This window comes from Misgurnus anguillicaudatus, chromosome 17 (assembly GCF_027580225.2).
Source record: "Misgurnus anguillicaudatus chromosome 17, ASM2758022v2, whole genome shotgun sequence".
Taxonomy (NCBI): Eukaryota; Metazoa; Chordata; class Actinopteri; order Cypriniformes; family Cobitidae; genus Misgurnus; species Misgurnus anguillicaudatus.
This window is the reverse complement of record NC_073353.2, coordinates 1,548,069-1,572,783: the sequence shown is the minus strand read 5'-3', so window position 1 is coordinate 1,572,783 and position 24,715 is coordinate 1,548,069. Positions and strand designations below refer to the sequence as shown.

General features: G+C 38.7%; 1 protein-coding gene across 3 annotated transcripts in view; it reads left to right on the top strand.

Annotated features, from left to right (window-relative positions):
* Positions 1-20,910, top strand: part of galnt13 (polypeptide N-acetylgalactosaminyltransferase 13) — a 66,019-nt gene extending 45,109 nt beyond the window's left edge. For 2 of the 3 annotated variants that reach the window (XM_055215824.2, XM_055215825.2), the window contains one exon: positions 20,211-20,910. In XM_055215824.2, coding sequence (XP_055071799.1) covers positions 20,211-20,351 — 141 coding nt within the window. In that variant the 3' untranslated portion in view covers positions 20,352-20,910. Of the gene's footprint in view, positions 1-6,344; positions 6,557-20,210 lie in introns of all 3 variants that reach the window. The other variant, XM_055215822.2, reaches the window with a different exon arrangement.
* Positions 20,911-24,715: the final 3,805 nt, after the last annotated feature.

Sequence of the window (24,715 nt, the reverse complement as noted above, 5' to 3'; positions counted from 1 at the left end):
ACTCTAAATTTAGCTGGGTTATTTTTATAACCCAATGCTGGGCAATTTCAATTTATGGTTGGGTAACAACAACCCAGCACAAGTTTATTTATATTCCACCATTTGCTCTGTCCAATATTTACACAGCACTGGGTTAAAATAACCCAGCAGAATTTAGTATGTAAGTTTGTGTGCTCTCTGGGAATTTAACCAATAGCCTTTGCTTTGCTAATGCCGTGCTCTACCAGCTGAGATACAGGAAAACTATAAGAATATACAGTATAGATGTGAATGCTGAGATCAGATTATCTGTTATAGAAATCTGTTTTCACATAAAAGTCTTTTTTGAATAGTTTAGACAATGGCAAAGAATGTTTATCTATTTTAATTAATAGTTCTTAAAGGAGCATTTCACCTGTATAATCTTTATTGAAAGTGTGTCATATTTGTAATCGAAATGTAACATACATTTTAAATTTGGTGCCTATTTGACCAAGAAAAGGGGCGTTTGTAGTCTCACCTCCTCTACAAAGGTATTGGACTTCCTGCTTTCAATGATGCAAAATGGTGATTTTACATCATTAGCCATGTTTCCATCCACATGTTTTTATCCGAATTAAGTGATATCGAATGAAAAATGCGTTATGGAAACAGTAAAATTCGATTGAATTTCATGAATATCGACTCAAAAGAAATACATTTGATCTCATCGGATTTTATCTTGATCGATATATGGCTTATGCGATAAACGCTGATGGAAACGTTATTTGCCGAATAAATAATGATTTGCGATTAAGGTTTAGGTCCTTTTATGGTTGCAACCCACACACAAAACCACAAGAAAAAGTTTTAGGTCATTTCCGCTCTGGTGGCACAAATGGCGTGTGTCAACAAAGTAAGATGTAAGTGGGCAAACGACGAGACGAGATTCATTTTAAATTTAATTTAGCAAAGAAAATAACGGCTATAGAGCTGAAGATCTTTGCCCGAACCCGACGGGTTCGGTCAGATTCGGGCTTCATTTCTAACATTTTACACGGGCTCGTGCTCCGCCTTTGCACGGTAAATGAGCGGTCAAGTTCAATGCTGCTGAATGCCCTATCAGTAAGCGCAGGACCACGCTAAAGCCATTTACAGTGGATTTAATAATTTCCTCAAAATGCCTAATCTTGGTGAGTAAAGGTTTTTAATTTATAACTAAATATTACTTAGTCTTAAATACATAATTTAGACAGAGGATATAGACTAATGTTGGCATTAATGTAAAGAAAGTGCCGAAGCAAATACCACAGAACCTTTATCCTAATTTCGTTATTCCCAAATAACCATCTTATTCAGAATGTATTATCTTAATTTAATTCGTTAAGAAATAATCATATTGGCATGTTGGCCTATAATGTATTGCATATGCCTATTTAGAACGAGATGTTACGATGTTACAGATGACTAATTTTTGTTCTTTGTTTCAACTTCCAAGTGACGTGTAGCCCAGTTAGTCATTAATAAATAATGTTAAAACCTGTGTAAATTACTCATTCTTGATAAAAGCTGTTTGCGTGCGCAAATTTAAATAATGTATGGCTGTAAACGGGTTCGGGCTTTTAAAAAGCTGTCAGTCTAAATGTACTTTCGGGTTCGATTACAGCTCTATTTTAGATAGCAAAAATCTAAGAAATGCCATAAATTATCAGGAACTCGCGAAGGAAATGTCCAACAATGGTTATGACAAGACGTGGGACGTCCTCCGGAGTAAATGAGGCGCTCAAACGGCGATACGTGTTTCAAAAAAGAGAGTTATCTCGCAACGGTGCCGGAGGGAAAATAAATGGATGGAAACACACTTTCACCAGCTTTATTCGCATACGTTGTTTTTTAACCGAACTTCAGATAATTCGATTGACAAGTGGATGGAAACTTAGCTATTGAAAGAAGGAAGTGCAACACTGAAATCTGTATTTCTCCTGTCTCGGGGGAAACTGAGGAAATGATGCACGACCATTCAAAAACATGACTGGGGTTCTAACTATACAAAGTTTTATGCAAATGGGTGAAGTGTCCCTTTAACAAGCAAAAGATCTTCTTATAATCATCCAATAATCATCCTAATTTGCAAAGCATTTTATGTGCCTACAGTTCTGTGCAAACATATGAAGAGTTCAGATGCAAAATCTTTTAAGTGCATATGTTATGTTATGTTTAAGTTCAATGATTTCACTTTTATGGCACTGAAAAGGTTATGAGCAGGGTCAGACGGAATCTGCTGACTTTTTTGCTTTTTTCTGTGACATATTTTTTTGGAAAAATAAGCGGAATGATTTAAATGTTTTAAAAAAAGATATTGGAGAATTTAAGATAAATAGTCTACTCATTTTCAATATTAAAATATGTTATTACCTTAACTAAGAATTGTTGATACATCCCTCTATCATCTGTGTGCATGCACATAAGCGCCGGAGCGCGCTGCGACACTTCGATAGCATTTAGCTTAGCCCCATTCATTCAATTGTACCATTTAGAGATAAAGTTAGAAGTGACCAAACACATCAACGTTTTTTCTATTTAAGACGAGTAGTTATACGAGCAAGTTTGGTGGCACAAAACAAAACGCAGGGCTTTTCCAAGCGGATCCAAAAGAGGAACTACATTTTATGGCGTAATAGCACCTTTGGGAGTACTTGGACCCGCCTGAAAAGTCCGCTCCCCTTCTCACTCTCATAATGGGAGAGGGAGGGTGTTACTGCGCCGAGTCGAAGTACTCCCAAAAGTGCTATTACGCCATAAAATATAGTTCCTCCTTTTAAATCCGATTAGAAAAGCGCTACGTTTTATTTTGTACCACCAAACTTGCTCGTATAACTACTCGTCTTAAATAGGAAAAACGTTGATGTGTTTGGTCACTTCTAACTTTATCTCTAAATGGTACAATTGAATGAATGGAGCTAAGCTAAATGCTATCGAAGCGTCGCAGCGCGCTCCAGCGCTTACGTGCACGCACACAGATGATAGAGGGATGTATTAACAATTCTTAGTTAAGGTAATAACATAGTCTACTCATTTTCAATATTAAAATATTCCTTTAAAATTACAAAAATGGATATATAATAAATTATACAACAGTTCTTTCTGGTTCTCGAATCTGATTGGCTAAGAGCTATGCGATATTGTACTGATAATGGCACAGTAACCGCTTCACCTTTCGTATCATTCCGCCACCTAGTGAATGGAGGTCCTAAACAGGCTCATCTCTGAATGGAAAAACACAGACGCGCTGTTTTTAAACACTCTCCGTGTGTCTTATTAGTTCACTAGCTCGTAAATCAGTCGGTGAATCCCAATCGGAAGTTATTATTCCGTTAAAGATCAGCGGAAATGGGATTAATGTCTTGTCACATCGTGTGGACACTTGGAAAGAGGAATGTAAACACTCATTTTTTTTCTGGAGCTATATCTCTTATCAGAACGCGAAAACACTGTGGAACTGCAGGTAAGCACCGCAGCTTTTAAATGTTGACATTGATCATTTATTTAATCGCGACGTGACTATTAAAACATGTTATGAGAATATCGCCACTGGTATATTTATAAGCAGCATGCAAAAACATCTCTCTGACACTTATAAAAAACTGTTTTATATAGTACTGACAAGAACAAAGTTTAATAATAATAATCGAGTGCTCGTATCGCATTAAGAATAAATGAGAAAGCAATAGTAACGTTATACAAGTATAGTTTTATTAACTTTTACCTCGCGCCAAAACAATAACTACACAAAAGACACTAAATATGAATAAGAAAACAAGTAATAGTTTTATCATGACACCAAATACTGCTGATTTGATCTAATTTTGACCATCAAAAACAAACAAGGCGAATATCAGAGCCAGGGAATCCCTGTCAGAGATGTAGCCCAGAGAGGGCGGTGGTCAGCGGGGCGAGTGAACACTGACGTCCGCTCATGCTTTGCTTCTCATACGTACCGAATCTCACTAAGCAAACGTTCAAACAGGTGCTATCTTTACTAATCGACTGTAGATTTAAATATAATACATATATATTCTCGACTGAACTAATCTTAAAACTACACTTTGTGACCAAGAAATGTTACTATAAAGAAACGCCTATCCGTCCATTGAGTTATTATGAGATTCAAAGCAGCCGAAAGTGTTACCTGTCATTCTGGCAGCCCTCAAATCCGTGGTGGAAGAAGTAGTTCTCAAACAAAGAGGCTTTTAAAATAACTCCGTTGTTGTTTTCTAGTTTTCATTTTTCAAACGTGTGCCGTCGAACTGTTTTATAAAAGCAATATCGCTCTCGGAGTCGTGTGATATAGCTCTATATCATCACGGCTGTGATTGCCTCTGGCCTAATCACAGCCGTGATGATATAGAGCTATATCACACTCCTACTCGAGCGATATTGCTTAATTATTGTTTTAAGGTTTACAATACACCAAACCAATGAGTCCCCTGAATTAAACTGGACCATCATGAACCAGATAATGTGCACGTCAAGATAGAATTATATTTTGTATATTAAATTATATTATTGTTGATAGTGTTATGTATTATAGCAGAATTAAAAAAAGCTTGTGTTAATAGGTTCTCATTATAAATGTAGCACATATCAAGATAATTTCATAATTTTTACATCACAATGTAACTTTATATTAAACATAACAACAGCATTCGTCTTAAACGGATTTGAAATGATGATGTGCTGAGTGGTGACTGTCATGTCACGTAGATGACAGAGTCAGGTAAGATCTCCTTAACAGCGGTAAGTTTTATTTAATCTCAAATATCAAATGGTTCGTGCTCTCTATCATTAACGATCACAGCACACGCAAGGTTTATGGACTTATCAGTTATGTATTAAACAATTGCTTTTATAGCCTAGCCTAAAAACTTTGTTTACCTTGTTCTGTCTCAGCCCAAAGTGTAGCAGGCGAAAGTAATGAAATTTTTGAAAACACGAAATGAGTTTAAATTATATGGACTCTAAATGGGTCAAGTGGAATGGATTTAAGGAAGCAGCAGATTGAAAGTCAAGGCTGTAGCTAAAACGCTGAATGGAGTTTAATTTATTAGGGCATTTCTCTAGTAGAATGGATTTGACTGACGCAGTCTAACAAGTGAACAGACGTATGCGCTAAATTAGAGAAAAGTGAGTGGGTCCAATATCATTGGTCTTAAAGTATATAATGGTTATATACTTATACACATATATTTAATGGTTCCAACGCTCATGCATTTAACAAATCTGACTGTCTTATGAAGTGAAATGCATAGGCCTGCAACCTTTTTTTAGGCAAAAATATCTACTACTTAAATGAGTCTCCAATTACTCTTTACAGTCCTTTCCTCTGCTTCACGCCGTGCCGCAATTCCACCTTGGGTGTGCATGATTTTCGAATAATTCAGCGGACCGTCGTCATTAGACCTTTTACGCACTTCCGCATTTTTCGACTGGAAATACATCAACAAAGTGTATTACAACTTCCTGTTATTAAACCCGCAGATACGAAAAATTGCAGAGTCGAAGAGTCGCAGTTTCTCTAGTGTTCCAGGCTGTGCGTCTTCCAACCAGAAACCGCCCTACCTTTATAATAGTATATAATAGTAATAGTAAGTGAAGAAAGTGCCGCAGCAAGAAGAGTGAACACGCAAGAACTGGAAACTTTTTGAACTTTTGCCAACCGGCATTCTGTCTATATTAAAACCTCCAGTTTGTGAGGTTTCTCGTTCTTTCTCATTAACCTCAAGTTATCTCATATAGAAATACACAACTTTACAGCAGACTGCCAGTAACATTTACAGCAGTTACACTAAAGTACTGGTTGTTATGTTAATCTCATGCAATCTCACTTAAACATACACACAACATATTCACTGCGATGTGTTAAATCTTATATTACAAATTCACAACACCTAAGATTTTCAATTAACGTAAACGGAGTTATAACCGGTTTTGTAGCTAAAGCTAGCTATAGCAATTACTTCTTTAATGTTACTTACCTTGGTAATTGTGGATAAACTCTTCGTGGAAGAATTTATATCCTTTATCCAGTTTATTTCCTTTAGTGGACGAATGTTTCTCCACACTTTTCACCACATCGGTGCTGGCGAACTTTGGAAGACAAGTTAGGAGAGTCAAAACACTCTAGCTGCCATTTCTCCACCAACAACAAAACTTTTACCGGAACTGAGTTTACGCTTTTGACGTATTTCCGTTTTTTGCGTAGATGGTCTACCTGATTCTTGGTGGTGTTTAGTGGCTTTTGCATTTGAGCTCTTCATATATATGTTTTTTTTTTACATTATTATTATCATATCTGGTTTATTGTTATTTTTCATGGCAACCATCAGAAACGCACCTTCCTCCACATAATCACCCAATCATGTTTGACCATCAGTCGGCTGGAGGATGGAACGTATGGCCCAACTGTAGAGTACTGTGATGGTAGTCCCCTACAGGCCTGGGTGCTTCGCAACTTCACTCGTCTGGAGGTCTTTAGGAAAATCTACTACAGCCCAACTGATTACATTTTGTAACTTCCACAACTTCATGTGTATGGCAGGTCAGTGCTGATAGAATTAGAGACCCAACTCATAATCAACCCCTTATCAGAATAGATATAGAGGTAGACAACCCCAATTTATTAGCTATAATGTATGTGTTGTAGGGGTGGAACGGTACATGTATTCGTTTCGAACCGAATCGGTAGGGGAGTCACGGTTCGGTGCATGAATTTAAACGGAGAATACACAGATACTGAACTACTGTTAGATACGCGGGTTCTTTGGGGACAGCTAATCTGTAGCCCCGCTTTAGCTCTGAAGCTATGATTGGTGCAGATGCAGCCGAGCTCCGCCTATGTATGCGCTCTATCAGAGCCCGTCTACATTCTCTGGCACACTGCAGATGGTCGACTCTTGTTCCAAGATCCGCCGGCCGCTTTCTTTATGATCGCAAGTTTGGCAAAACTTTTGGTTTTCCAGTCAGTTAAGTTACAGTAGTACAGGCAAGGGAGTGGTGGAAAAGACGAGGACTGTGTGTTGGCATTGTTCAGCAGTTGTTGGGTATGTGAGTGGAAGTACATCTAAAGTTAATCAGGGCTCTCAAGTCTCACACATTCACCATAAGACACACGCATTTCAGTAAGCTCACACGCCACACTTTGTATTTTGCATGCTAAGAAGTAGGAGATACATTGTCCTGCTATATACAATTAATAGACGAAGTGCAGGCATATGCAGGGCACTTCTGTCGAGTTCAGCTGCATTCAGTTTTTTAAGTGTGCTCAACTTTACGCAGCGCCATCAGCGACAGAGTACCGCGAGAAATTTTGCGGAGGAGGCTAATTTGATTCAAATCGCTCTCGCGTTACTCTGATGTCATCAAGAAAAGCGCAGAGTTTGTGGTCTCATAACGTGTTTATAGATGCTAACATGCAAAGGTGCAAACACACTGAACAAAAGACACTGATAATTAAGATAATTAAGCCTCATGAAGCTGTAGAAATGTCAGTGACCGTTAAATGCAAATCTCAAGTTCGTTATTAATTCAAATTCAAATATTACATCTCAGGAAGCTTTAGAACACATTGCTTTACGGCAGTAAAAGCAATATTAAAACCATATTGGCTCTTGCGTGCAACGTCACAGATTTGCGTCATTGCTGTCTTTCAGTATATGTACATTTGATATTCGTGCCTTAACAGAGAGAAGCCAGATTAATGTTATTGTCAGGGGTTAAATTGAGCCCCAGCACATAGGCTGAAGGTCTTGCTCTGTGCCAGCGTACCAGCTGCGGCTGGTGGGTGTGCACTGATGCAAAGCAAATATAGTTTTTTATTAATTCCTATGGAAGGTAGGCTTCATGCTCATGAGTGCGGGACGCTTGCAACAAAAACAAATTGCACGACATGGGTTTTTACTGCTCATTTGCACGACACGTCAACCGTTTTTGTGCTCAGTTCATCTACATCGGTATACAACCTTGGGTCAAATTGAAAACAACTTAACACATCTCACTCAGAACCTCAAGAATGCGCACTCGCACAGAATCATTTAGACTGTCAAGAGATAGAAAGAGATTAGAATAAAGGTAGACATCAAGTACACACAACGGAAAACTGAATAGAAGACTAGAAACGTGTAAAGGGTATAGTGTATAGTGTATAGCCATGTCACTCATCTCATTACAATATGCTTACTGGATAACACTTGATATAACTTATTGTGTAGTTTAATAAAATAATATAATTTGATTATACAAATCTATTACAACCTAACGATAGTGATTGTTTTACTAGCTGCTAATCAGCATAGGGAATCTCTATTGCTAATTTATAAGACATGTTACCGATACTGTATGGTGTACCTTTTCTTGTTAATTGAGTCTTTTGGGGCTTATGTCTAGAATTAGTCAAGGAGGTTGATTCCAAAACTTCCTTCAAAGTTTGAACAATTGTTAATAATGACATGTGCAACAAATGCAGGATGTCAGACTCATACTGTAGATTGGCATCAATTAATGCAAATTCAGAAGCGCTCTTTAAAATATTTTGGGTCAACCTCTGGCACAGCTTCAAAGCTAAAACTTATAGGGGCGGTTTCCCGGACAGGGTTTAGACTAGTCCTAGACTAAAACATGTTTAAGAGCTGTTCAAACTGAAAACAACTTGCACTTACATATTTTAAAATACAACAGGGCCCTTTGTTTTGCCAAAAATGCACACAGGTAATGTTTTTTGTAAGGCATGTTTGTTAAAACTAGTTATATTTCCATATTAAACTAAGGCCTAGTCCTGGATTAATCTAATCCCTGTCTGGGAAACGCCCCATAGAATCCTATCAGAGTTCCAGCATGTCAACACACCAGTGGCTTTGCGGTCATCAGTATTAAACATAAATCCCATAAAGACACCTGACGTATTTAAAGTCCTGCACTGATGTTTGCTAATTATCCGTGATTCGTGCATTTTTGTTTATGACAATCATAAACTCATGCTGGTGTCACGTTCGGGAACAGGAGTAAGGACAAAAACACAGGGTTCATACGAAAGGGTAACATTTAATATAAATAACATGAAAGCAAACACAAGAAACAACACGGGCAGGTAAGTACAACAACTGGAACACTGGAAACAAACATGACATCAGCGACAATCATCCGGCAAGTGAGTACAACACAAACAGGGGTATAAATACAGACAGACTAATGATGTGCAGGTGTGATGAGGAATCAATATTGTCCAGGTGACGTTAAAGGAACCGACACAAAATATGACACGGATTTCACTGTGACAGCTGGTGAATGATCTCAGCTTTAGCGCTGATAGTGACAAACTCCCTGATCTCTGCTTCAGTCCAGTTTGCTGTCAATTCTCATTGTTTAAATCCCTGTGTCAAAGAGCTAAATCATAACTTCTGGTTGCAATGCACGTCCTCACTACGGCATGCCCCTTATGGCATTGTATCTGCATCTTGTTCACACAGAATGCTTTCTGTGAATGTTACAGCAATGTTACTAGGTCCTCTTTCTGGGAGCAATCCCCGAACATTCATGGGACATGTTTGTGTTCACACAGAAACGTCCTAAGCAGGGTTCTAAATTAACTTTTTTGATCACCAGCCAATGTGGCTGGTAACTTTCTACATAATCAGGACACAGTTTTTTCTACATTTTCTCTATATTATTTTGATATTATTATTATTAGGCCTATTTTTTTAAATGGTCGACCATACACACTAAATCTAAAACCTATAAGCATGTCTTTCAGAAGTGAAAGGATTTTGTTGTGGATTTGCTTTTGAGGAGACTTCAGTCGCTCTATAGATCCACTTACCGGCTGATTCGCGCGGATCAGCCGTAGCCGGTTAGTGGATCTGTAGAGCGAGTGAAGTCTCATGAGTCCCATGGTCTGCGAGTCTGCAATGTTCCTGCTCTGAAAATCTTGAGTCGCGTGGATCAGCCGGTTACAAGTGGGTCTGTACTGAGTTTCCTTGGCGATTTAGCAATACTGACTCAAATGACTCAAGTGACTCACACAACCCGGATCCTTAAAAGGAATCGAGTTTGCCAGGCCTAGATGAAATATGTCGTGGTTTAAACTCTTAATATACTGTAAGAGACTCATGTTAGCAAGCAGTTAACGCATGTGCACTAACTTAAGTGTTTACATTTTTTCTATGGTTCGGTTAGCTTACATACTTGCTTAAATGAGTGTAAAAACGTTAGTTTGCTGTTGTCGTTTTTATTGCTGTGTGTTGACGTGTATTGATGTGGATAATGTCTTCTCAGTAAATCATGTTAGCACTAGGTCAATACATGTTGCACTATTGTTGGTCTGTGCCACTGATCTGTGGTCTGTGCGGAGACTATCAGTTAACCAATCAAAGCAGAGGAGGCTACTGAAAGGTGGAGTTTAGGTAGATCGAGTCGTTGAACGGCTTCAGGCGAATAATTTGGGGATCTCTGAGAAATGGGGTAATTAAAAATTTATATTTTGAGAAAATTGCAGTGTTTTTTGACCTTGCATGCATTTAAACCTGTTGTCCTTATAAACAGTGATAGGACGCTTAAAATTTGCATCTTACCAGCTCTTTAATTTTTTATTTCATGTATGTTTGCTGACAACCAGCACGCCCACCTTCACCGACGATTTTATTCGATGTTGATTATCTGTTTGTGGTGGATTGAAATGGACCTGTCTTTGTTTACGAGCTCTTTTGAAGTGATCTCATTGTGAAAGGTTTCTTTCATGGCCTGGGCTTTCGCAGACAGACCCTTTGCATTAACATGCTCTCGCAGCCACACAGCAGCTGTGTTCATCACAAACAGAATAGATTTTTTTTATTAATTGTAAAAACCCTGAATTTTAATGGACACTTCAGGAGTGTTAATCTGCATTCCCTTTTTTATCATGTTTAGACACCATTGCGTCATCAATGCTTGTTTCTTTGCAGATGACTGATGGTAGTACAGTATGTTGTTCACATGTTTATGATTTCATCCGAAAGATCCAATGTTAACTTGTCATAAAATTGTCATAATGTTGAATGTCCGAATTCAATGTTCATGTAAAGTCACACTCAAATATACATTTAAATATAAATATCTTAGACAGAAAAACGCCACTCATCCTAAACCAATAAAAATAAGACCAGTCAATTGATTAAAATGTTTATTTGAATTTTTTTCATGGCATGCCATTTAATAAATTAATCATCTTTAGTTATAAATATTTGCTAATTAGGCCCCATAAAAAAGATTTTTGTTGGAGACCAAACCACGGAATAGACATTAAAAACAAGTTTTATTATTATATTGTCAATATTGTATGGATAATTTGAGATGTGTTTGACTTCATGCAGCGCTGTGCAGATCAGTCGGTGAATGACAAAAGATTGAGAGCGATTCGAAAGCACTGTTAAGTTGCTCTTGTGATACTTCGATGTCATTTGCCGCTCAATCTGTGTGGCACTGCATATGAAGTAATGTTTATAGCGTCTAGCATGCCAGTCTGTTGTTGATTTATCAATCCACACTGTTGGCTTATGTTATAACTTAACAGTTATAAAAATTTATTTCATTATGTTATCCATGAACGTGATTTGTGAGTCCAATCTGTACCCTTCTATCAGCAGTAGAGGTGAAGACAACAACTCCAGTCATTCCATGCCCCTTCACAACGTCATCACTTCACTTCAAATACATATTGTGTCATAAAGAGCCAGGGATATGAAAACTTTGAACAAAATGATCATTGTAAATTTTTCAGATTTTGTTTAAAGATCTTTGGTAATGCCCTTTAGAAGCTACCTATGTCAGGATCCTGCCTAGGAGTCTTGTTTTGTATTTGTATTTAGTCATGGTGGCAGGGTTCTGGCAGTCACAGGCTTTATGTGGAGGCTCATGCCTTGCTTATTGAGTCGTGTGCCTCTGGTGTCTTGTCCCGCCACCTCGTTCTCCTGCTTATTAGTAATCATTGGATTTCTTCCTTCACCTGTTCCCGCTCGTTATCTTGTTTGGTTTTCTTCTATATAATATTATTGTGTCCTTAGTTCTGTGCAGGTTCATTTTGTATTGTTCTCGTGTTCATGTGGTGTTCTAGTCTAGTTATCTAGTCAAGTTTAGTGTTATCTGTCTTCATGTAGTTTACCCCCTCATGGGTGTTTGTTTTATGCATATAAAGTCTTTTCTGTTCTCCCCGACACCGTCTGCGATTGGCTTCATCCGTCTACGTTTCCTGACAATTTAAAGTATTTACATGTTTCCCAGCAGATAAAATGATAAGAATAGACATTGATAATCCTATTTAAAAGTTTACACACTAAAAAACTTTTTAGTTATTTGTTTTACCCAACAACTGGGTTAAACATATTGGGTTGTTCTGTTGGGTTATTCATAGTATGTATTGGGTTATAACAACCCACCCAGTTGGGTTAAAATCGTTCACAAAGCATTTTAAATTACAACAGTCGACCGGTGCAAATAATTATTTCATAACCTGAACTGATTGGGAAAAACATGCTATACCCAATGCATTGGGTTTAAATAACCCAACAAAGGGTCGGTGCTACAGTAACCCACCACTGGGTTATCTATCTATTTTTAACCCTTGTGCATTGTTCACTATTCACTACCCTTCTGTTCTGTTTGGGATGAAAACATCCACTAAATTAAACTGCTGTAAAAAGATTTCTGATTGCAAAGCAACCATGGATGTTTTGTAAACATTTGGTAGTTTTTATCAGTACTGAGGTTGATTAACAGATTTATGCAAACATTTTGGGAAAAAATTATCTTTTAAATATTTACAGCAGTTAAATTTAGTGGATGTTTTCACACCGTGCATAACGAAAGGGTAGTGCATTTGCCCATGGTGTATTGAGTTTTTGAAACATTTCAAAGCATTTTCCCAAAATATGTGTCACTATAACATTTGTCGCCAAAAATCATTCCATTTGCTGAAAGACAGAGAAAGTTGTGGCCAAATTAAGACATTTAAGAAGGATGAAAACATCCTCAACAGTACATAAGGGTTAAGCTTAAGTGAGTATGTACCCCAGACTCTGTGCTGCTTTTGTTCAATTAATTGCTTCATTGGGGCTGCTGCACTGGTAGGAGATATTTGCTTGAGTCAATGAACCGAAGAATTATGAAAGTATATTTTTGTGAAATTCATGTACAGCTCAGTGGCCATGATTAATTGTGTTAGTTTGTTAACGCATTAGTTTTGGTAAATAATCACAGTAAATGAATTGGTTAAACTGACAGCTGTATTAAAATTGAATTCATAAAAACAATGGCCTCTTTTGTGACACTACACTCTAAAAACAAACGGTGCTAAATAGCACTAAAAGTGGTTCACTGGCTCGTAATCATAAGGGAACTATTTTAAGTGCACTTATGTAGTACCTGTGTAGCACCTGTGTAGAACCATATTGTGATAAAACCATATCTGGTGCTATAGTGGTGCTAGTGGTGACACTGTTTGTCATTTCCAAACAGTCCTGAAGACTTCAATTAGATTTTTCAGCTGTGTTTGATTAGGGTTGGAGCTAAACTCTGCAGGACCCACCAGGAGTTGCCCACCCCTGCTCTATGATTACAAGCCAGTGAACCACTTTTAGTGCTATTTAGCACCGTTTGTTTTTAGAGTGTAGCACTCAAAATGGTTCCCCTATGATTATCAGCTTTTAGTGCTATTTAGAACTATTTTTTTAGAGTGTATGATACACATGTTTTCACATGTCCTTTTGTTTAAGAAAACTTTATGTATGTTACAAAATGGTGACAGAGATTTCGTGAATTAAGATATTTTGTTGTCATGAGGCATGACAATGACGAGAGAAATCACATATGTACCAGAAAGACTCGAAGATAGGTTAAGAATTGATATGCGTTTATTTAACAGTAGTTAGCAACCAAGGTTGGAATGTAACACAGTATATTTCTTTGGCGTAGGCCCCGACCATAGTTCAAATCCGGGGGTCACGGATTCTTGCGGTTCCTGTCTGAAGATGAAGACAGGCCAGAATCTAATCCCCCTCAAGTATGGACGGAACCGACCTGGTGATGGTGGTAGGGAGGGTGGGTTGTAAATGCTGGCATCAGTATCTGCGAACGCAAAGACAGATGAGTACAAGCCTTATATACTCTCAGGGTGATTGATTGCGCCTTGTGAAATGAATGACGTAACATTCGAGTTTCCTGGTAGAACCTCTGCTACGCTACGCTAAGCTAACATTTCTACCAGAAAGACTCGAAGATAGGTTAAGAATTGATATGCGTTTATTTAACAGTAGTTAGCAACCAAGGTTGGAATGTAACACAGTATATTTCTTTGGCGTAGGCCCCGACCATAGTTCAAATCCGGGGGTCACGGATTCTTGCGGTTCCTGTCTGAAGATGAAGACAGGCCAGAATCTAATCCCCAAAAATTGATCACGATGATCGGTACCCACCAGTGTTTCTTTGAGGCTCCTGAAACAGATAAGAGAAATTGTTATCTACTGACATTGACGTATGCCGTAAGAGGCCATGGGATTGCTGCTTAGGCCATAGAAGGCAGCAATATGCCAGAGAGAGATAGGCTGGAGAGATAGGCTGAAGGATAGGCCGCGTAGGCCGTAGAAGGCAACAATATGCCTAGTGGGAAAAGGCCGCATAGGCTTTAGAAGGCAACGATATGCCAGACAGAGATAGGCCGCGTAGGCCATAGAAAGCAACGATATGCCTAGTGAGAAAAAGCCGCTTGGGCCTTTGGAAGGCAACGATATGCCAGAGAAATAGGCCGCGTAGGCCATAGAAGGCAACGATATGCCAGATTGAGATAGGTTGGAGAGAGGCTGGAGAAGTAGGCCGCGTAGGCCGTAGAAGGCAACAATATGCCTAGTGGGAAAAAGCCGCGTAGGCTTTAGAAGGCAACGATATGCCAGACAGAGATAGGCCGCGTAGGCCATAGAAAGCAACGATATGCCTAGTGAGAAAAGGCCGCGTAGGCCTTTGGAAGGCAACGATATGCCAGAGAAATAGGCCGCGTAGGCCATAGGAGGCAACGATATGCCAGATAGAGATAGGCCGCGTGGGCCATAGAAGGCAACGATATGCCAGATAGAGATAGGCCGCGTAGGCCATAGAAGGCAACGATATGCCGAGTGAGAAAGGCCGCATGGCCATAGAAGGCAACGATATGCCGTGTTGAGAGAGGCTGTGTAGGCCATGAAGGGCAAAGATATGCCAGGGTTAGATAGGCCGCATAGGCCGTAGAAGGCAACGATATGCCCAGTAGGAAAAGCCAACAGGTTAGCTTGCAATAAGATTCACCACCACCAGTATTGATAAAAGGTACATACCATAAACATGTCCATAAATGTCGAACGTAATATCAGCAGTAGAGGATATCCGTAGAAGGCTGCCACGTTAGGCTTGATAGCAGAGAGGCCGCGTAGGCCGCAGAAGGCAACATTATGCCAGAGTAAGAAATGATATAAACGGCAAAGGCCATGATTTAGCATGGTCAAATACACCACCACCACCAGTAGTTTGCTTAAACATACCTTGATTACTGCTTGCCGATATTGAATTGACCGTCATTGTGATTTCCTGCACACAATGAAATAAGGAGCTCGGCTCCTGATGAAGAGACACAATTGGTGTATGCATGCTTTTATATTGTCATTATAAAAGTAGGGAGAAGATTATATGGTTACAAACAAATCTGACTGATGCTAAAGATTGCACGGTGTCACTGTCGTGTCTTGGGTTTCCCCAGTCTTGTACTCTTTATTTGAAGTTCTGTAAGTCATCCATGTCTGTAGTTCTTGTAGTTCGTTGGTCCTTGTTCTAGATTGTTTCCCCAGGTGTGTCTTGATATCTTGTTTACCCACATGAATATATAGTCCTTGTGTTTCAGTTGTCCTTTGTCGAGTGTAGTTTGCCGTCATCACTTTTTAGTCCTGTATTCTGGTCTTCATTCTGGTTCTGCTTTGTGCACTTTTGGGTTTAAGAAATAACCCATTGCCTTTTCTTGCTTGCTTCGCCATGACACAGGTGATTATATACAATTCTCCGTTTACGATGTAAATTAAGACCCCCCAAAAACTGAGGCGCGGTACCAGTAGGGTTGTGCAGTTGATAGATGGATGTACTCCGACGTAATAGCCTTCTAGATGAAAGTTTACAGCTTAAATTTTGACTAACCATAATAGCATGATTAAACGTAACAGTTTTGTGCAAATAGTCTTACATGATGTGCACTTAAGAAGTTCTGAATTATTTGTTGAAAGATCCTCCACCACACTGGCAATCCAGAAATGATCGAAGCCGCACCATACACGACTGCGGACGTGAAACGTGACAACCTGCGTGCACGCGGCAAGTGTGCACGGCCCAGTGCTAACGAAAGCTAAAGTCTTGTACAGTACATGTAGCAATTATGCATGTTCAAATCCTTGCAGCCGTATGCAATTAGAGTTCCTGGAAGTCGATAAAGAGCCCTGTTGGTAATGCAGGCATTGAAAATAAAGCACTTATAGAACTGCATGTCCGTAGTCTGTGTAAAACATGTATATATATTAAAATAGCTTGCCTCATGTAGCAGCCGCGCTGTTATAATGTTTTAAATCCTAGCAGCCGGTGTAATGTGGTTATATGGAAGGTTGATGCATGTTTCGCTATTTTCTTGAGGATGCAGAGCAAGTAGATTGTACACTTCTAATTCCAGACAAAGTTCCTTGTGAAGTTATCATTTAGAATTATAACTGCATGATTTTGGCTTTCCCAGACGAAAGATTTCCATCGTGAAACAATCATCAGATTTCTATGATCGTGGCTCTTCGGTGGTACAGTGTCGTATGGTGGGAGAAGTTCAAAGATGGACGTTTTCCTGGTCTTTTATCCAAGATAGCCTACAATAGTTTTCTGACAGTATCAGAAATTCAGCATGATCACAGCACAATGCGTTTGCTGCTATAATCTTGTCAGAGTAAAAAAAAAATCCTGTGGTATATTCCAGGCTTTAAACAAAACATTGAATTAAATTAGAAACAAGTTATTTCAGATGCATTCCAATTCTCCAGTCATGTTGGAATTCATTAAAACAGCATATGACGATTAGAATTAAATAGTTGAAACACATAAGATAATCGAACACCACTATATTCGAACATAACACCACTCGAAGAAATATTTAGACATTATTTCCATTGGGTTCCATGCTAAAACAAGAAGGAATTGTGTTTGTATTCTGTATAGCTGGTGGCACCACCATTTCGGGCGAAACATATGATGCCAACGTTCAACAGCACTTTAAATAGGAATTACGTGATGTGATTTAAAGCTAGCAGTCACATTACATCTTCAAACCAGTATCAGACATCCGCTGTAGCCTACCCATACGCATATTCTGTGTGCCTGCGTCGCCAATAAAGCACAATGCACTTAATGGTTTAAACTGATGCATCCTGTTGTATTCTTGAAGAGGCAAGGCGCGCGTTTTTCAACTTTAAGTGAGGTCTACTGCATACAAACAAACTCGACATGAGGGTTTACAGGCTCAACTTTGTTGAGACATCCACATAATGCACACCGATCAAAACAACGGCAAGCCCTCAGGAATAACACCAAAGCACGTAATTGTATTAAAGACACCACACAACATCGCTCCGTCTCCATATTGCGCTGTAAGACTTAGTCATTGCTATCTTTCGGTTGTAAAAGCATGTACTGTGCACTATCAGCCAATCCAGCATAATGAATAAGAGAGCTTACCTTAGGAGAAGATAATCCAAATACATAGAGCTCGGATAAGAAGTTGACTGAGATCTGGAATAAAGTCTCATTTGAAAAGTACAGTTAAAAGTTGATGCATTCTCGTACTTTATACATGTGCATAACTGAAGATCTTAAAGCACAAAGCTTTAGATGGAAACATTTATGCTGAACCCCGTGCTCAAAATTGACAATATGCATTACTGTTGTCATTCGACCACACACACACTTACGATTTGCTCAGCAACAAAATGTGTGCTTGAAAACTTTACGCTGTATGACCAGGATTTATTCTCCAATGATATATTAATGGTGTATCCTACCATAAGATTTAAAGTTCGTAAAATAGCGTATCCCCGTATCCTTAAAGTCTGTAATTAGGGTCAGGTGAGTGAAGATCTAACGTGAATATTTGCATTTGATATGAACAGTTTGCATGAATACTGTTAGGCATTAAGCAACTTGCATTGTAGTACCGTAGCAGGAATAGGACGTTGCAAGACCTGTTACATGAATAAATAGTACCTTATATTATTGATGTTTTAGGGAAACACTGAAAGGGACAGTTCAGATGAAGCTCGTATACTTTGCGCATTCCTTATTCCAATGAAACACGCGAACATTAGACCGCGTCATTAGCCTGTTTGCAGCATGTCATGCATTGCATACACGCGGAATTTAATGTGTGAAATTTCGCGAGCAATAGTCTCTTCATCCAAGTCGATTCCATGTCTTTGCTTCACAAAACATTCGCGTACGGTTTAAAACCAATAATAAGCGGAGCATTTGGTATTGTAGATGAAAGACAAAGATCCTGTGATGAGGGAGAAAACAAACTTCAGCATTCCCCCCAAAGCCGGCACGGCGACTCCCAGCGTGCAGGTGCAGCGCTTCGCCAATCAATAATGATTAGTGACATCTGCTGCGGGCGTTCAGAGTGTGCGACAGTCAATTAATATTATGGTTACACTTTACAGATCATCCAAATGTTCTTGCACTGTTCATAAAAGAAACGGCCGGTGGTATCCTTCCCTGTGTACTGCAGGGTGACACACTTTTAAGGAAGCTTGAAGACTTCCCTTTTTAAGTCTTTAACCTTCTGTGAGAGCTCCTCGCGACGGTGCAGGTGAAACGAAACGAGATGAGAAAATCCCAGGAAAACAGTTCGAATGCCCGATAAAATCACTCATCATTTGAATCGGCGTGTTTACAGGTAACAACGCTTTAGTGTACATATGCACTGAACATCGAGCTTGTAAATGCTGGCATCAGTATCTGCGAACGCAAAGACAGATGAGTACAAGCCTTATATACTCTCAGGGTGATTGATTGCGCCTTGTGAAATGAATGACGTAACATTCGAGTTTCCTGGTAGAACCTCTGCTACGCTACGCTAAGCTAACATCACATGTGTTATTTTACAACTTCAGATCGTTTGACTGTTTTGTGTTCTAGAAGAAATAAGCTTTAGAATGAGTTTTAGTGACTTTAATGTGGCTTTAATTTTAGTTCACAGTTGACAGAGACTGAGACTCACACTGAATCCAGCACTTGACACGGACACATAAAATAACCAATGAAATGGACTCATGGATTAGTTTAATGTTTAGTCTGAAATTTGTAATAAAGGAACAGAAAATTCATAGTTGATTCTCTAAGACGTTAAAAACAATACTCTGAGGCGGCACTCTGAAGTAAATTATGACGATTTGTAATTTCTTGGTAAAATATTATTGCAATAATTTTACACTTTATGTCATTGTTTTTTGGGCACCCGAAATACCTTCAGCAAGTTACTTGTTTATTTGTGAAGATGTCTCCGGTGTCACATCAAAACATCTCCGTTTGATATTGTAGCTATCTAGAAGAAACAATAAAGATTTAAAGAGATCTCATGTGCGTTTTTTATTTCTCATGGTAGCTAGCTGCTGTTCATTATGAACTGCTCAAGGATTCATGCGGAACCTGACACAGCGTGCGGTCCAACTCATTTATCTCTCTCTCTCTCTGCTGCTTGAACTGTGAAATAGTGTCAGAGTCTGCACAGTGTACAGTTGAGGAGAGGCAAAAAGTGCATATTCTCACCTATGTCTCAGTGTGAGAGAGTGACTGATTACCTTCATTCAGATCCGCAGAGGAGCAATCATCTACAGGCTGGAGGCTTTTTGGAGCAGTGTTGCAGCTTTCATTATCTGCTCCTGGACTTCTGTTAGATGTCAGAATGCTTAAAGACCATCTTAAACACCCATTATGAGTCACATAGTTTGGTGTACATTTATCGGTATACATTTTGTTGATCAATTGAAGGGCAGGGATAAGGAGCTGATAATAGCTTCACATATACATTTACATATTATGCAACAATCATTATTTTTATAAGTTATTATTTAACACAATTGTTTGTTTTATTGCCTTGTAATATGCTGTATAAATTTGTGTTTTCTCCACAGCGGCTGACTTTGCTCCATGTGAATAGTAACCAGTGTCTGGACATGCCTTCTGAGGAAGATAAGATGGTTCCTACTCTCAGAGACTGTAACGGCAGGCGGTCACAGCAGTGGATCCTGAGGAACATGACGATAAGTGTTTGACAAAACCACCAACTCCAAGTTCAGACCTGAACATCTGCGCTGTACCCTGATGACACCAGTGTCAGGTTTATGGCAATCTTCACAGCGCTGTGAGCTGTCATTTTCTGGTCCAGCCTGGCTTTGATCAGAACCACAAAGAGCACATTTACTGATCCATTAGTGTCTCCAGCACAGGCTTGTGTCTCTGCTCATGTTTGGACTGCTCTGTTTGCTTGATTCTTTTAGTGCTTAGATTCACTCGTCTGGGGTCAGATCGCAGGCTACGATTGGTCCACGGTGTGTTTTAAATGCTCATCGTCTTTGATCTGAGCTTGTGTCACTGAGTTTGTGTGACTGGCTAGCATTGCTGCTCGTTCTTTGGGGGACTTCTGGTGCCTCTTCCAGAAGAATATCTTAGCTGTCATATTTTAGACAATAAGCCATGTTTCTTCAGAGCAGGAGAAACTGTGTTGGTGCATCTTGTGGTATAATGGATGATGTGTCAGTCAGTGGATTGTGCACTGACACCATATTAATTGCTGCTGTTACTGGAAACGATCTGCTATCTTTTATTGGAGCTGCAATAATATATAAGGACAAATCATGTAGACAGCATAAAAAAGAAAAACTGGAAAACATTTTTAAATATGTTACACACAGTGCATACAGTATGGGGATTCATTTTGCTATTCATTTTGGGATTTTGTATTTTTTTAACTAATGTATTTCATTGTATTTAATTGTATTGTTATTGTTATGTATTGAGCCAGCAGCCATATCACCCTGTAGCCCAAGACAGCTTGCCCACTGAAGCAAAGCAGGGCTGAGCCTGGTCATTACTTGGATGGGAGACCACCTGGGAAAACCAGGTTGCTGCTGGTGTGGTGTTAGTGAGACCAGCAGGGGGTGCTCACCCTGTGTTCTGTGTGGGATAAGACGTTAAACCGAGGTCCTGACTCTCTGTGGTCATTAAAAAGCCCAGGATGTCCTTTGAAAAGAGTAGGGGTGTGCCCCGGCATCCTGGCCAAAACTTGCCCATTGGCCTACTAATCATCCCTCATACTAATTGGCTATATCACTCTATCTCCTCTCCACTAATAAGTTGATGTGTGGTGGGTGTTCTGGCGCAATATGGTGGATGCTGCACATTGGTGGTGGTTGAGGAGATTCCCCTGTTCGTATGCAAAGCGCTTTGAGTACTGAGAAAAGCGCTATATAAATGTAAGGAATTATTATTTTATTATTTACATTTAAAAGCGAAAATCTAAGTTTTTTTTATATTTTTTTGGAAACAAAATCCTGAAAGTTACATTTGTAAATCGGACCACTGAAAAATAAAACTCCTGTTATTTTTCTTAAGTTTCTTTGATTGTGAATCTTAGAAACTTTGAAATGTATATGTCATACTTCACTCCAAAAATTTAAAGAAAAAGAAATGAAGTTTATTATTTATAGTACTCAAAGATGGTCCTGTGGCTCAAGCAATGTAAAGCCTGAATGCATTTCAAGTTGCTTTAGTTAAAAGAATCTTCTAAATGCTTAAATATGGGTTTTGCATGAAGAAAATAAAGTCTATTTTATAGATGAATGTTATCCCAAAAATGGCAATTATCTCATTATTTACTCACCCTCATGCCACAATTGTCTCAAAACACACAAGAACGAAGTAGAATTGTTGCCATATTTGATTCTGCTATATACGTTTACAATTACAATCATTTCACACACATATTACCAGATATTATCCCATTTATAAAATGGCTTCTTGTAAATAATCGGACACAAAATACTGATTGTTTCCAGAAAAGAGACAGCAAAGTGATATATTAATGAGTCACAGTATCTGGATGAGTGGTGCATTATCAGTTTTGGCTGTGATTGTCAGGGAATACCAGATCTCGGATTTAAAAAAATCAAATATTCCAAACAGTGTTGTAATAAATTGAATGTCATAAATATTGTCACAATGCATAAAACTAAATAAGCATAGTTTTCATTATGCCGAGTAGAATATAGTTTTAATTTTATTGTTATATAATTGTTTTAATGAAAATCATCCTTCAAGTTGTTGTTTTATGACGTACATTTACAAAGGTATTCATGCTATTTGTTTTACCTTGGAACATCTTCATCAAATCTATTACAGTGCTGCTGTCAATTTTTCCTCAACATTGAATTGCTATAGATCAGACAATTGTACAAAATATGATCCAGACCTTTTTGAGCATCGTTGTACATATTAAAATATAGTCAATATTTTTTTAAGATAAAGTCTATAAAGCTTAATGGACTTTTACCGAGTGAGACTGCCTGCCTGCACTACTGCTATATGCATACATCGCTACTGTTTAAAGAATGTATTTTATGTATTCGCCATGTTTATCAATGTTTACTGTCTGTTTACCACACAGAAATATGCATTGCAGTAATGAATCTGGAAATATTTGGTTCAAGCATTTGTAATCTCTTAGAAATCAGAACTGAATTCATTTAGTTACACCAAACAGAGAGGTCTCATAAACACACGTCTCAATTAATATCACTATATTATCTTGGCTTTCCTAGATTTTCACTTGCATGGTACAGACTGTACATGTATAAATGTGTAACTTTGCATTCATCTTAATGTTAACTGTTTGTACTTTTTTATCTGAATCGGTTTTGTTTGATAGATTGTTATAAAATTTAAACTGTGATTTACTGTATAATAAACAATTTGTTGTCAAATGCCCACAACCCTTCTTCTTATTCATCTAATTTAGATTATCTGTACTAGCCAGGAAATACCAGGCTGAATTTTTGCATCCAGTTCCCTGAAAGGCTTTTAGCACAGATGGCAACATTGTCTTTTGTTGCTATTACACAGAGAGGAGGAATGCAAAGCGCAGTATCAATGCACAGCTTTATTATCACAGGCATCAGTGAATTCTACAAAAGCAAAATCGACCAGAAGCTGCACAGAAATCAGTTTTTTTTTTTTGCCATGATAAGTAGTGATAGGAATGACAAGAAAAGAACTGGAAACTAAAAAACTCACTGGAACATGAGATTCAGCAGATGAACCCTATTGACCAAACTACTTAAAGTTGTATGCATTACCTATACAAATGGTTCGTTGTCTTTCAACTGGGGTCATCAGAGACTAGTAATGGCCACCAGCATATGCTGGTGAATGATCTCGGCTTCAGCATGGATAGTGAAAAGCTCCCTGATCTTTGCTTCAGTGAAGATTGCAGAAATTTCTCGATGTGAATGTTAATCTGCATGTAAATCCCCTGTTTTAAAGAGCTGAACCATTCCTGTTACGATGACACAGGCGTCCTCACTACGGCATGCCCCTTATGGCATTGTTTCTGTTTTTGTTTACACACAACGCTTTCCATAAATGTTACGGCAATGTTACTATGTCCCCTTTATGGGAGCGATCCCAGAACATTTAGGGGACGTGTTTGTGTTCACACAGAAGGCTCTCTGCCAATTTGACAGGAATTTGCTGTGTCAATGGGGTTTATGTACGATTACCAATTCTTATAAACAACTGAAATAACTGTTGAAGCAAGAGTCTTTATTAGCTAAAACAGATTGTAGTGCAAATAAGAGGCCATGATTGTAAATGGATTTCAGGACGGCATCAGGCGATCTGCTCTGAGCAACGAGTATGTGAGAATGTAATTACTTTTGTTGCTTTGAAAAAAAAATCGTCTGCTAAATGCCTAAATGTAAATGTAATCAACAGATAAATTATTCTTTTTGGTAAGATAACAAGCAATCATACACAGCGACCCCTCTCTTGGGGTGTTCAAACACAGCCTGAAATACTTTAATATACTGTATCTATTAAAGAATGCATTAAGAGTTTGTAGTCTCATACAGCAGTTCCACAGTCAAGCACTTTACCACACAGCAGAGGTCAAATGAATAGTACCTTAGATCTCAACCTTTTCCTGAAATTCAGATGTTCTAAAAAGATGAGCTAAGGGTGAGGGGCAAATGGTGCAGCACACTTTATTTGTTCCACATTGGAAACAGACAATTTTGTAGTATAGTGATACACCCTTCTATAGTATACAAATTGTGTGTGTGTTTTGGGTCCATTTCTACAGTATGTAACATTTCTGTATTGGTAAGTCTAGCTTGCACACACAAACACACACACACACACACACACACACCTACTTCACATTTTCAAGAAACATCATTTTGTTTGATTTATATGCTTGTTTCCTCATGGGGACATCAAAATCTCCCCACAAGGTCACAAAAATACTGGTATTCCTATCTTTGTGGGGGCAATTGGTCCGCACAACAAGATAATTACCAGGTACACACACACACACACACACACACACACACACACACACACACACACACACACACACACACAC